We start from the raw sequence: 14,927 nt of genomic DNA, 5'->3' as shown, positions 1-14,927 counted from the left end.
CTACCAGGCCCCTTTTGTTAAACATCCTGTCTAAGATTCATCCATGTTGTTGCAGATAATTGCTTGGTTTTTATATAGCTCTGTAGATCTGATTATCTATTACTGCATAACACATTAGTTTTGGTTATTGATAACTGCATAACATGGAACTCCAAATTAGTGGAGTGAAACAGTAACCATTTTATTAGTCAGATTCCGTGGGTTAGAAATTTATTAGAGAGAAATTTCCCTGTTCTCTTATGGTTGGGGTCTAGAATGATTTAGAGGCTCTTTCACTCACATGGATGGTACCTTGGCTGGGATGTCTTGAAGACCAAAATCCTCTGGGATCGTTCATAAGGGCACCTACATTTCTTGTTTTGAAAAGTGGCTATTTTCTTTTTCCAATGGTACATCTGAAGTACAATTTCAATGGAGATGGAAACTTCACTTGAAAGTTGCTCTACTTCTATTCCACTTTTGGGTTCCAAGTGGCTTGATCAAATAGTGTTCAGATATTGCCGATACAAAGGCTGTACTGGGGTTGGTGATCATATATGACCAGAGGAAACTTAATGTCAGTATGTAGAAGTGGAGATTCCTTTGAGGAAGGGAGGAGGTTTAGGAAATGCTTGGTGAGCACAGTCTGTCTGGTATTGGATAAAATCACAAGAATTTGGGGATGAACTCATGCCTCCTCATCTTGGCCCCTGGTCTTGAGATACCAAGTATAAATGGACATGGTGTGCGTCAGGGCTTGTGTTGGTGGTCTATTTTCTTCAGTGCATATGGTTCATCTTCTGTTTGGGAACGAAGTCTTATCACCTGATCGCCAGCGTAGCAGTTGCAATGAAGGTGGCTGTGCCCTGGTTGCAGATTCTCCATGAGGAGATTCTCCATGAGGCCTTAGCTCTTCACAGCTTGTTGGCTGGCTTCCCTGAGCAAGCTTCCTGAGAGTGGCATGTCCTTGGAAGTCACATCACACCGCTTCCACAGAGCAACGCTTCTACTCTGTTGATTGAAGTAGGTTCACGCCTGCCTAGACTCAAGGGGAGGGAACCTAAACCTCACATATTCATGGGTTGTGTCTCAAAGAATTTGTGGCCAATTTTTAAAACCACCATGAACTAGATAGTGGAATTGATTTATCCATTCTATTGTAGATGGATATTTGAGTACTTTCTACTTTGGAGGAATGAAGAGAATGATGCTCTAATCATTCTTGCTCCTTTCTCTTGGTTCACATGTTTGCATTTTAGTTGACTGCATATCTAAGAGTAGAATTGCTTGTCACCTTGTATGTATATCTCTGCTTTACTAGATAGATCCTGCCAAACAGTTTTCCAAAGTGGTTGTACAAATTCATAGTCCTACCAGCAATGTGTGAGAATTCCACTTGCTCTGCAGCCTCACCTCCTCTTGCTGCCATAGTTCAACTTTTAATACCTGGTTTTAATCCTTCTGCCGTTGTGAATAAGATCTCAGTGTGGTTGTATTGCCATTTCTCTGATAACTAGTGATTTGAGCACCTTTACATATGCTTGTTAGACATTGGGATGCTCTGTGTTGTGAAGTGCCTATTCAAGTCTTTTGCCCATTTTTAACAAATTGGGTTGTTTCCCTTTTTTCTTATTGTAATGCTGAAGTTTTTATGTATTCTGTATGTGAATCCTCTTTTGACTACTAGAATTAGAAACATCTCTTCCCATCCTGTGAGTTGCAAAATCCCTCTTGTAATGTGTCTTTTCACTAACTGCAATTCTAAATTTTAATGAATTCCAGTTTACCAACTTTTTTTTTTATAGAGAGAGTGTTTTTGTTTGTGTGTGAGGGGTCTTCTTTAAGAAGTTTTTGCTACTCTGTCGTCCTGAAGATGTTTTCTTATGTTGTCTTCTAGGAGCTTTATTATGTTACCTTTCGCCTTTAGGTCAAAGTGTCCAGGAATGGAGTTTTGTGTGTTGTGAGGGTAGGGGTCAAAGTTTCTTCTATATCCATATGCTTATCTGTATGAGAAATAACAGGCAGCATTGGGACAGGTGGACACAAGCCTGGGAGTTAGGGGTCCTGTATTCTCAGGCTTAACCGACCGTCAAAGCACCCTCTGAACTTGGGAGTGTTATTTTCCCAGTTCTGCCTCCTCTCAGACTCCTTCCTTCCTCGCTCCTTCCATCCATTCTTTCCTTCCTTTCTTCCTTCCTTCCTTCCATCTATCCATCCAACCATCTGTCCAGATATCAATCTGTCCAACTGTCCTTCTGCCTGTTCGCCTGTTTTTCCTTCTTCTCTCCTTCCATCCTCTTTCCTCCCATCGCTCCAACTTCTCTTCCTTGTGTGTATTCTTCCTGCTTTCCCTTTGATCCTCCATTTGTCCACTCTTCCTCTGTCCTTCCAAGTATCTCCTCTGTCTGTGCCTCTACCTATCTCTTTGTCCCGTCTCTCTCTTCAACCACATTCACTCTCTTGGGTTCATCTCATTCACAGGCTTGCTCTTACCTCTACTCACACAATCCCTCCTTCCGTCACTCACATTTATGGCTCACCTGTGGATGATTGTCCTGGAACAGGCACTAGTGGAGCACAGAGGAGCCTGGGGGGCTTCTCCACTCTGTGTGGAGCTCTGTCCCCCCACCCCCGATGACAGCCCTTTCCACAGCTTCTGAACCAGGCACCATGTTCCTGCCTACTCCCTCATAACCAGACCCACCACAAGCCACCACAAGTATATGGGGCCCCTCTTCCTTTCCAAGAGAAGCTCTCCAGCCCCACATATCTACCAGCCAATTATTACTCAGGAGCTGGGAAGCCAAGGTATGGAATTCTGGTTTTAGAGCAGTCATGCTGATGACAAAGATTATACCAATAATTCAATCAGATGCCAGTCCTTGAGCCCCTAGTCTTGTCAAATTAAGAAACAAATATAACACAAGTGGGGGATGCTTTGATGAGAGGCACCTAGCATCATTTGAAGGGGAAGGACTTTCTGCAGAAAGTTTTGCCTAATTGGGATCTTTAAGAATGAGTAAGAGTTACCTAGGAAAATAGGGTATGGTGAGTGTTCCTGGTAGAGGGAATTCCATGAGGAAAGGCCCAGTAGGCAAAAACAGGATAGTGTATGGAAGAATTGATAGGAATTTGGTTTTCCTGAAGCACAAAGCCAAACTCAGAGTGAATGGATCAATGAGGCTGAAGAGTCAGCGGGAGCCAGATCTAGAAGGGCATTTAGTGCCAGGTCAAGAAAGGTAAACTTAATGCTGAAGACCTCAGGGAGCCATGGGTGTTACTAGAGCAGGAGTGCTCCTAGTGAGGTTTTCCTTTCAAAAATTTTTTCTAATGTTCAAGGCAGAGAACATCCTTTAGACAGAGCATCCAGTGAGTCTGTTAGGGTGTTGTTTCTGGTGAGAAAAGATAAGACTGAGCTGGGACATGGATGGAGAGAAGAAATGTACTGAGGACCATTCTGCAAGTGGAATTGGTGTTACTAGGAAGTGACGGAGGAGGATCTGAGCAGAAATACTGGCTTCAACATGGATGACCACGTCAGTGGGTGGTGGTGCCACTGGGAGAGAAGACAACAGATTATAATGAATGTGGGCCCCTGATCTGGTCTCAGGCCAGCTCTCCGTGATGGCCATCTCTCCCCATGTCTTATTGCAGCTGAGGCACGACCTGAAGACCCTCACCCTCAACTTCAGCATCTCCAACCTCCAGTATTCAACAGACATGAGCAAGGGCTCAGGCACGTTCAACTCCACTGGGAGAGTCCTGCAGCACCTGATGAGACCCTGGTGCCCTCAGCTTCTGGTAAGATGAGTCCCAGCCAGCAACTCCCCACATACTGTCTCTCCTGTTCACCCTCCTCCTCCTTTCTCCACAGCTTTGATCCTTGTTCAGGAAGAGTAGCCTGGGCCCCTTATATATGGATTGTAAACTGGTTTCCCTCAGGTAAGTTCCTTTCCATAGAATTTGCCAGTCATGACCACTTTTGGTGACCACTCCATTTTTCAGTCTTCACAATGACTGCCAATTTGCTCCTTCCTCACTCTGGCCCCCATTTTCAGAGGTTTCAGGATATCTCTCTAGAGGCCCTCTCTCCCCGGGCCTCAGAAGGATGGGGCAGCTACTGGTGTGGATTCTGTCTGCACCTACTATGCTCACCCCGTGGCTCATGACAGAGAGTGTGACAGAGACCCCGTGTGACCGAGAGCAGCATTCCTGGGATCTGAAACAGCTGACCCACCATGTCACACAGGGGCCTCCACCACCTGATCAAGGACAGCCTTTTTGTCAGTGGTAAGTGTTCATGCAGAGCTTAGAATTACAATGATCATTACTTATACTGTTCTATTTTATTTCCTCTTTAACAATCAGCCCAAGTTCTGGTTGGGTGGCACCTTCCTCAAACCTCCATAGGGAGACCCTCTCTTGTTATTTTAGATCTGATTCATATACTATATGTTTTCATTTCTTAGGGTTTTCTATATAAATCAAGTCATCTGCAAAAGGAAATAATTTTACATGTTCCTTTTGAATTTAGATGCCTTTTTAAAATTTTTCTTGCCTAAGTGCCCTCATTAGAACCTCTAGTTCAGGGTGAATAACATATGAAACGAGGGCCGACAACATTGTTTTGTCCCTGGTCTTAGGGGGAAATTATCAGTCTTTCACCATCGACTGTGATATGACCTGTCGGTTTTCAAGGATTTTACTTATTAGATTGATAAAGTTCCTTTCTGTTCTTAATGTGTTGAGTGTTTTTTTTTTTTTTGAATCATGAAGGATGTTGTATTTTGTCAAATTCTCTTTTGTATGTCTGTATCAAGATCAAGTGGCATTTTTCCATTATTCTATTAATATGGCCAGTTACATGAATCAATTTTCCAGATGGGAAGCCACACTTTCAGCTAGAGGTGAGAGATTGAGACCTTCTCTAGTCTTTCCTGGGCATGCACAGAGCCCTGCACACTTGTGACCTTCTAGATCCTCACCAATACATTGGAGCTTTTCAGAGCCCTCATACACATGTCATTCTCCTAATTTTTCTTTTCAGTTTTTCACTCACCTCTCACTTGCCTCAACTAGTATAGCTTGCTCAGGTAGCTACAATAGGAAACATGTACCACTAATTGTTCTGGTAAGTACACTAGGGGAGGCTCTCCTCACTGAGCAAGCTCTGAGTCAACTCAAGAGAAGCCCCCCAAATTGGACATTTACAAGGAGCTGCCAGGTAGGTCAGATGGTGAAATTCAATGGGGATGGGTCTTTGTGAACTCCAAACCCATTATGCCTGTTAGGCTGCTGGTTTTTACATCTACCATGGTTCTGAGACTGATGGTTTTCCAAGTTACTAAGGCTATGATCAGAGTAGGATGGGAACAGCACAAATTTTAATGCCACTGAGATTATTCCCTTTACCAAGATTCCACTGTCTTTCTTAACTATACACTCCTCAGATTGTTGCAAGCATTTAGTTAACTTCTAGACTTCTGTAAAACTTGATTTTTTACCATTTTCACCAGTGTTCTCATTGTTTGCATGGATTTTCAGAAGTCCTTACTCCGACATTTCAGAAACGTTCTCCCTGTGGCTATTTATTTATAAATTAATTACATTAACTTACATGACATGAGAAATTTAGTTCCTCGCTCACACACATTAGCCACATTTTAAGTGCTCAGAAATCACCTGGGGCTAATAATGATTCTATTGGATAGGGAAGACACAAATGTTGACATCCTTGCTGAAAGTTCTCTTAAATAGGCCCTAGAAGCAGGGCATCTAGAATCAGGGTAGAACTCCAGACAATCTTGTTCACCCCTTGTGCCCTTCCAGGTCTGTCCCCTGCAGTAACCACAGTAGGGTGGCCTCCCTGTGTAACTTATCACCACTGGGACACAGAATGGATAGAGTTGTAATCTGTGAGGAATTCTTGTATCTGACGCAGGATGGCACCCAGCTGCAGAGCTTTGCCCTGGACAAGAACAGTGTCCTCATGGATGGTAAGGCTCCCTGCACATTGGATTTGAGTGTCGTTTCCAACTTCCACACCTGGGGTCCTTCCTGGGAATCTGGATGCCTGTGGATGGGACAGCATTCAACTTTCTCAGATCAGCAGGAGATGGCATAGTCCCCCAGGCTTTTCCCACCACTGAGGGAGAGAAAAGGGCTCCCAGTGGGAGATTGCAGGCACTTGCCTTCTCTCAGATGGCTCTGTGGTCTCAGGCTAGTCACCTTCCCCATCTGGACACTTGCTTCATTATCTCTGCATTGAAAACACTTGGTCAGATGACCATGGAGGACCTTCAGCTGTGTGTGAACCAGCCTTGGCAGATGTGACAGGATGGGCCTGTTTTCTGATCCATGGGCTGTATGAAAATAGGTATGGGCCTGATGACTCATGGGCTGTATTTTGCCAAGTCCTGCTCTAGATCAGAAGGATACACTAGAACTTTCTGTAATGATGGAAATGTTCTATATCTGTGCTATCCAGTACAAAGCCACATGTGGCTACCAACTAATTGAAGGGTGGTGTTGTGACTGGTTTTTATCAATACTGATTTTAATGTTACTAAGGTACCTGATTTTTAATTTTATTTAATTAAAATTAATTTTTATTTAAAAAGGCACTTGATACTCCATATTGGACAATATATCACTAAGAAGTTGCCTGGAGAGAGGTTGCACATGTAGGGAGATTTGCAACCCTCCCCAGTGCCCAATGAGTGCTCTGTGTCCCTAACCTGCGAAGTTGATGGTGTAGCTGGCAATAACAAGAATAGGTGATTGAAATTATAAATGATATGATGTGAACCAGTCCATACTTGGGAGCTGTAATAGAGAAGGCTTCCTGAAGGAAATTCCATTGTAGGTGAATCCTGGCATATGAATATAAACCAACGTGGTAAAGGAGAAGGCAATAAATGTGTTTCTATGCAGAGTAGAAATCATTTGAATGGGAACTTACAAATTTACAGAGGTCCAATGGGCTTACCAACTAGTGACCCATGCTCCCCCACCCATCATAAGATGGCTTGGCCCAATTTCAGTCCTCTGTGCCCAGAAATATAAATTTGATTTAATTTGTTACACTCCTGTAGTGTGATAACGGCCTTGGATTATGTAGCAAAGTGTCCAAATTTTTCAGACATGCAAACTGAAATGGGGTGAAACATCAGGATGTCTACTTGCCTTTAATTATTTTTGTGAGGGGTTGGTGTCAAGATAGCAGCATAGGCAGACTCTGAACTCACCTCCTCGCATGAAAACAACAAACCAATAACCATTTTTTGAACAATTACACCGGAGAGAGAAGTGGGAACTGGATAAAAAGGACCCCCAAAACAAGGGACAGTCCCGACTGAGGTAGAAGAGGGAGAAATTCCTTCTGTATATAAAAACATCACCTTCATGAACCATGGAGCTTCACATCTGGGTTGGAAAACCCTAAGGTACACAGCCTTCCCTGGAGGAGTGGGGGATCTGAACTGGGAAGCATTACTGCTATAAGCACCCTTCAGACTCAGTACAACTGAGATGAGTCTCAGAATATCTGGCTTTGCTGGCTAGTAAATAGAATGGGAATTCCCCTAGGAAAGCTATTGGACATAAGCTGAAAAAGCCCTCTTAAAGGGCCCACACACAAATTCACAGGTTTCAGAAAGCAACCTAAAATCACCAGAAAGAAAGGTGCAAAGTCCTTTGATGAAGAAAGACTCACTTGATAAGCTCTGGGTGCATCTCTGTGAGATGTGAGAGCTCTCCAAGGACTGAGAAATTGGTGGCAGCCGTTATCATGATCCAGTACAGGAGTGCAGACACAGATGCTGGCTGATGCCATTGGAGTTCTTCCCCTGGCCTGTTAGCCTGGGAATCTGCCCCACCCATTACAGCAAGTATTTAATCCAGCTAAGGCAGGGCAGGTGGCCCACCCTAGGGACTGGCCCCACCCAACAGCAAGCCCTCAGGCAACTTTTGACTTGCATAGGCTGTGTGCCAAGATCTGCTGCAGGCAGGCAAGTAGCTCTGCCTCTTCAGGGCAGGACGTGTGAGGATCATTGGAGTGGGTTGGGCATTAGGCGAAGCATGTGTGGAGCCTCTGCAGTGTGGTGACTGGGTCCGCTCCAGGGAGCAGGGATGTGTTCATGTGCCAGGACTGTATTGACAGTGTGTGTGGACCTGTGGGCCATGGGGCTTATCAGCAACAGAAGACCTGTGCTTTACAAACAGCCACATATGGGATCAGCCCCTCCTTCCCAAGCCTGAAACAATTGGGTGCTCTGGTTCCTGCATCTAGCCCCCCTCAGCTGCAAACCTGAGAAAGCTGACAACAGCCTTGCAGGCTGGAATCCTACAGCAATTGTAACCCCTTGAGCCTAGCAACCAGTCACACTGGAGTCCTACTCACTTAACAGAAAAACTGCAACAGGAATGTGCTCTTAGACATTACAGCCAGTGGTGCTGCCTGTCCCCAAATGCAACAAAGTGACTGAAGGGTCCAGAACAGCAGCACACAGAGCTGAGAATTACAACCAGCCAGCCAGGGGGACAACCTGGACTCCTTGGGCACCTGTAGCAAAAGCAACCTTGCAACAAGGCAAGGACACATGTGGCCCACACAGGGGTCACTCCTTGAACATTTGGAACTAGTGATGAGAGGGAAGCACACTGCTGGACCTCAAAAGGCATCTCCTACATAAGGCCAATTCTCCATGATCAGGAGACGTAGCTGACCCACCTAATACATAGATATAAGCACAGAGAAAGAGGCAAAATGAGGAGGTAAAGGAATACATTCCAAGCAAGGGAACAGGAAAAAAACCAGAAAAAGAACTAAATGAAGTGGAAATAAGCAATCTACCTGACAAAGAGTTCAAAGAAAAAGTCATAAAGATGCTCACTGATCTTGGAATAAGATTGGACGAACACAGTGAGAACGTCAACCAAGAATTGGAAAATATAAAAAAAAAAAAATCAGAAATGAAGAATACAGTAGTAGAAATGAAAAATCCACTAGAGGGACTCAGTAGCAGAGTAGATGATACAGAAGAATGGGTCAGCAAGCTGGACAAAAGAGTAGAGGAAATCACCCAAGCTGAACAGATAAAAGAAAAAGGAACTAAAAAGAACCAACAATCTAATTTAATTCTGGGACATCATTAAGCCCACTATCATTCATATTATAAGTGTCCCAGAAGGAGAAGAGAAAGACAAAGAGGTGAGAGAATCTATTCAGAGAAATGATAGCTGAAAACTTTCCTAACCTAAGGAAGGAAACAGACATCCAAGTACAGCAAGCACAGAGAGCACCAAACAAGATAAACCCAAAGAGGCCCACACCAAGACACATTGTAATTAAAATGTCAAAAATTAAAGATAAAGATAGAATCCTAAAAGCCACAAGAGAAAGGCAACAAGTGACATACAAAGGAAAACCCATAAGGCTGTCAGCTGACTTCTCAGCGGAAACCTTGCAGGTTAGAAGTGAGTGGCAGGATATATTTCAAGTGCAGAAAGGAAAAATCCTACAGCCAAAAACACTCTACACAGCAAGGTTTTCACTCAGAATGGAAGGAGAGAGAAAGAGTTTCCTAGACAAGCAAAAATTAAAGGCGTTTATCCCCAAGAAACCAGTTTTACAGGAAATGCTAAAGGGACTTATCTAAGTGGGAAAGAGAAGATAAAAAGTAGTGATAAGGAAATTCTAATAAAATAAAGAGGCAATAAAATCACTGGTAAAGGCAAAAATACAGTAAATGTAGCAGATCAACCACCTATGAAGATAATATGGAGGTCAAAATACAAAAGAACTAAATTTACCTATTTCAATGATAATAAGGTAATGGATACTCACGCACAAAATTAGAGGTTAGATTTGATATCAAAAGCACAAAATGTGGGAGAAGGGGTGTAAAAGAGTAGAGTTTTTAGGAAGAAGTCAAACTAGAGAGATCATCAACTCAATGTAGATTGCTATATATGTAGATTATTACATAAGAACCTCATGGTATTCACAAACCAGAAACCTGTAATAAAGACAGAAATAATTCAGAGAAAGGAGGCCAAACATGATACTAAAGAAAGCCCCCAAACACAAGAGAATAGAGCAAGAGAAGAAGAAAGGAACAGAGAAGAACTACTAAAACACACAGAAAAAAATAACAAAATAGGAGTAAATACATATTTACCAATAGCTACTTTAAATGTCAATGGAGTAAATCCTCCAATCAAAACGCATAGGGTGGAAGATTGGATAAAAACAAACAAGACCCATACATATGTTGTATACAAGAGACATACTTCAAACTTAAAGACACTCATAACCTGAAAGTTAAGGGATGGGAAAAGATACTCCATGCAAATAGCAAAGAAAAGAAAGCTAGGGTGGCAATACTTATATCAGGCAAAATACACTTTAAAACAAGAACTGTACCCAGAGACAAAGAAGGGCACTACATAATGTTAAAGGGAAGAATCCAACAAGAGGATATAACACTTGTAAATATCTCTGCACCTAAATATATAAAGCAATTATTAACAGATATAAGAGGAGAAATAGACAGTAACACAATAATAGTAAGGGACTTTAACACTCCAGTTACACCAATGGATAGATCATGCAAATGGAAAATCAAAAAGGAAATATTGGCCTTCAACGACACTTTAGATCAGATGGACTTCGTAGATATAGAGAACGTTGCATCCAAAAACCACAGAATACGCATTCTTTTCAGATGCACATGGAACATTCTCCAGGATTGCTCACATATTAGGCCACAGAAGAAGTCTGAATAAATTTAATAAGATTGAAATAATACCAGCCATCTTCTCTGACCACAAAGTTATGAAACTAAAAATCAACTACAGGAAGAAAATCAGAAAATCAGAAAATCAGAAAAGATTAAACAAAATGCAACTGTACAACAATCGGGTCAATGAAGAAATCAAAGGAGAAATCAAAAATTGCCTGGAAACAAATAAAAATGAAAATATGACATGCCAAAATCAATGGGAAACAGCAAAAAAATTCTAAGAAGGAAGTTTATAGCAATGCAGGTCTATGTCAACAAACAAGAAAAACAAATAAAGCCCAATATCAGTAGAAGGAGGGAAGTAAAAATCAGAGCAGAAGTAAGTGAAATAGAGACTAAAAAACAATAGAAAAAATCAATGGAACCAAGAGCTGGTTCTTTGAAAGGATAAACAAAATTGGCAAACCTTTAGTTAGACTCACGAAGAAAACAAGAGAGAAGGCTCAAATAAAATCAGAAATGAAAGAGGAGAAATTACAATGGACACCTCACAAATGCAAAATATTACAAGAGAATACCATGGAAAGCTATATGCTGACAAATTGGATAATATAGAAGAACTGGATAAATCCTTAGAAACATACCACCTTCAAACTGAATCAAGAAGAACTAGAGAATTTTAATAGAGAAGTCACCAGGATATAGAATGAAACAGTAATGAAAAACTTCCAAAAAATAAAAGCTCAAGACCAGACGGCTTCCCTGGTGAATTCTACCAAACATTCAAAGACTTATTACCTATCCTTCTTGAACTCTTCCAAAACATTGAAGAGATGGGGAAGCTACCTAACTCATTCTACAAAACCAACATAACCTGATACCAAAACCAGACAAGGACATCACAGAAAAGGAAAATTATGGACCAGTATCACTGACGAAAATCGATGCAAAACTCTGCAACAAAATACTAGAAAATCAAATACAACAATACATTAAAAACATCATACACCATGGCCAAGTGGGATTCATTCCAGGGATGCAGGGATAGTTCAACATCTGCAAATCAATCAACATCATACACCACATTAACAAAGTGAAGAATAAAAAGCACATGATCCTCCCAATAGATGCAGAGAGAGCATTTGGCATGACATAGCATCCATTTCTGATAAAAACTCTGAACCAAATGGGTAGAAAAGGAAAGTACCTCAACATAATAAAGGCCATATATAACAAACTCACAGCTAATATCATTCTCAATGGAGAAAAACTGAATGCTGCCCCTCTAAGTACAGGAAGCAGACAAGAATACCCACATTCACCACTCTTATTACCATAGTATTGGTAGTCTTAACCTGAGTAATCAAGCAAGAAAAAAGAGTAAAAGGGATGCAAATTGGAAAGGAAGAAGTGAAACTATCAGTATTTGCAGATGACATGATTTTATATGTAGAAAACCCTAAGGAATCCACCCAAAAACTTTTAGAAATAATAAATGAATATGGCCAAGTTGCAGGATGCAAAATCAACATCCAAAAATTAGGTGAGTTTGTATACACTAAGAACGAAGTAGCAAAAAGACAAATTAAGAATGCAATCCCATTTACAGTTGCAACAAAAAGAATATAATATCTAGGATTAAACTTAACAAAAGAGGTGAAATATCTGTATGATGAAAAGTATAAAACATTGTTGAAAGAAATTGAAGATGACACAAGAAATGTAAAGATATTCCGTGCTCTTGAATTGGAAGAATTAACATAGTTAAAATGTCCATACTTCCTCAAGCAATCAACAGATTCACTGAAATCTCTATCAAAGTTCCAACAACATTTTTCAAATAAACAGAATGGGGAAGCCTAATGCTTATATGGAACAACAAAAGGCCCCGAATAGCCACAGGAATCCTGAGAAAAGAGAACAAAACTGGAGGTATCAGACTCCATGATGTCAAAATATACTACAAAGCTATAGTAAGCTAAATGGCATGGTACTGGCACAAATACAGATATACAGTTCAATGGAACAGGATCGAGAGCCCAGAAATAAACCCCCACATCTCTGGACAGCTAATTTTCAACAAGGGTGCCAAGAACATACAATGGAGAAATGAAAGTCTCTTCAATAAATGGTGTTTGGAAAACTGGACAGCCACATGCAAATGAATGAAAGTAGGTCATTATCTTACACCATATACAAAAATTAACTCAAAGTCGATTAAGGACTTGAATGTAAGTCCCAGAACCATTAAACTTCTAAAGAAAACATAGGCAGTACACTCTTTGACATCAGTCTTAGTGGCATATTTTGAAGTACCATGTCTGACAGGGCAAGGGAAACAATAGAAAAAATAAGCAAATGGGACTACATCAAACTAAAAAGCTTCTGCACAGCAAAGGAAACCATCAACAAGACGAAAAGACATTCTAACAATTGGAAGAAGATATTTGCAAATCATATATCTGATAAGGGGTTAATATCCAAAATATACACAGAACTCATATATCTCAACACCAAAAAACTAACAACCTAATTTAAAAAATGGGCAAAAGATCTGAACAGACAATTCTCCAAAGAAAATATAAATATGTCCAACCTGCACTTGAAAAGGTGTTCAACATCATCAACTATCAGGGAAATGTAAATCAAAACTACAAAGAGATGTCTCCTCACTCCCATCACAATGGCTATAGTTAAGAAGACAGGAAACAATAAGTGTTGGAGAAGATGTGGAGAGAAGGAAACCATCATACACTGCTGGTGGGAGTGCAAACTGGTGCAGCCACTATGGAAAACAATATGGAGATTCCTCCAAAAATTATGAATAGATCTACCATATGATTCAGCTATTCCATTGCTGGGTATTTATCCAAAAAACATGTAAAGACAAGTGCAGAATGGTACATGCATCTCCATGTTCATCACAGTGCTATTCACAATAGCCAAGACTTGGAAGCAACTGAGGTGCACATCAAGAGACGAATGGATAAAGAAGATATAGTATATATATATACAATGGAATACTAGTCAGCCACAAGAAATGATGAAATCCAGCCATTTGTGACAACATGGATGGAACTGAAGGGTATTACACTCAGTGAAATATTTCAGAGGGAGAAAGTGAAATACAGTATGATTTTACTCATAAGTAGAATGTAAAACCAATGACAAACGAACACATAGAGGCAGAGATTGGATTGGTAGTTACCAGAGGCAAAGGGGGGAGGCAGGAGGAGGAAAGGAGTGATTAGGGACATGTGTGTGGCAATGGATTGTAATTAGTCTTTGGGTGCTGAGCAGGATGTAATCTACACAGAAATGAAAATATCTGAAGTTGTGCACCTGAAATTTACATAATGTTATAAACCAATGTGACCACAATAAAAGAAAATGATAAAAACAAAGGTGGGCAGAGGATATGAACACACAGTTTTCCAAAACAGATATACAGATGGCCAATAGGCACATGAAAAGATGTTCAGTGTCATGAATTATTAGGAAAATGCAAATCAAAACTACAATGAGATATCATCTTATCCTGTCAGAATGGCCACAATTAACAAGACAAAAATGTTGGAGAGGATGGGGAGAAAAGAGTACCCTCAGACACTGCTGCTTGGAATGGAAACTGGTGCAGCCACTATGGAAAACAGTATGGAGATTTCCCAAAAAACTAAAAATAGAAATACCACATAACACAGCTATCCCACTACTGAATATTTATCCAAGGAACATGAAATTAACAATTCAGAGATTTATTAATTATTCACAATAGCCAACATGTGGAAGCAACCCAAATGCCCATCAACAGATGAATGGATAAAGACGATGTTGTAGATAGATAGATAGATAGATAGATAGATAGACAGATAGATGCACACACTATGCTGTACTACTCAGCCATAAAAGGAGACAAAATTGTGCTTTTGTGACAACATGGATGGAGCTTGAGGGTATTATGCTAAATGAAATAAGCCAGAGAAAAACATACACCTTATGGTTTCACCAATATGTGGAACATAAATACATGGAAAAGGAGAACAGATTGGTGGTTACCAGAGGGGAAGGGCTTGGAAGAGGGAAAAAGGGGTAAAGGAGTACATATTTATGGTGATGGAAAAAAACTAGACTATTAGTGGTGAGTGCGATGGTGTCTATACAGAAACTGATATATAACAATGTACACCTGAAATTACACAATGT

The 14,927-nt window shown here is 40.8% G+C and overlaps 1 protein-coding gene across 4 annotated transcripts in view; it reads left to right on the top strand.

Annotated features, from left to right (window-relative positions):
* Positions 1-14,927, top strand: part of LOC138918306 (mucin-16-like) — a 33,900-nt gene that overhangs the window by 14,314 nt on the left and 4,659 nt on the right. For 3 of the 4 annotated variants that reach the window (XM_070239308.1, XM_070239310.1, XM_070239309.1), the window contains exons 3-6: positions 3,634-3,780; positions 3,854-3,921; positions 4,038-4,269; positions 5,809-5,975. In XM_070239308.1, the coding sequence (XP_070095409.1) occupies positions 4,088-4,269; positions 5,809-5,975 (349 nt within the window). In that variant the 5' untranslated portion in view covers positions 3,634-3,780; positions 3,854-3,921; positions 4,038-4,087. Of the gene's footprint in view, positions 1-3,633; positions 3,781-3,853; positions 3,922-3,958; positions 4,270-5,808; positions 5,976-14,927 lie in introns of those variants that run through there. The other variant, XM_070239307.1, reaches the window with a different exon arrangement.

This window comes from Equus caballus, chromosome 17 (assembly GCF_041296265.1).
Source record: "Equus caballus isolate H_3958 breed thoroughbred chromosome 17, TB-T2T, whole genome shotgun sequence".
NCBI lineage: Eukaryota > Metazoa > Chordata > Mammalia > Perissodactyla > Equidae > Equus > Equus caballus.
The sequence above is the reverse complement of the archived record's forward strand: the minus strand, read 5'-3'. Positions and strand labels throughout refer to the sequence as shown.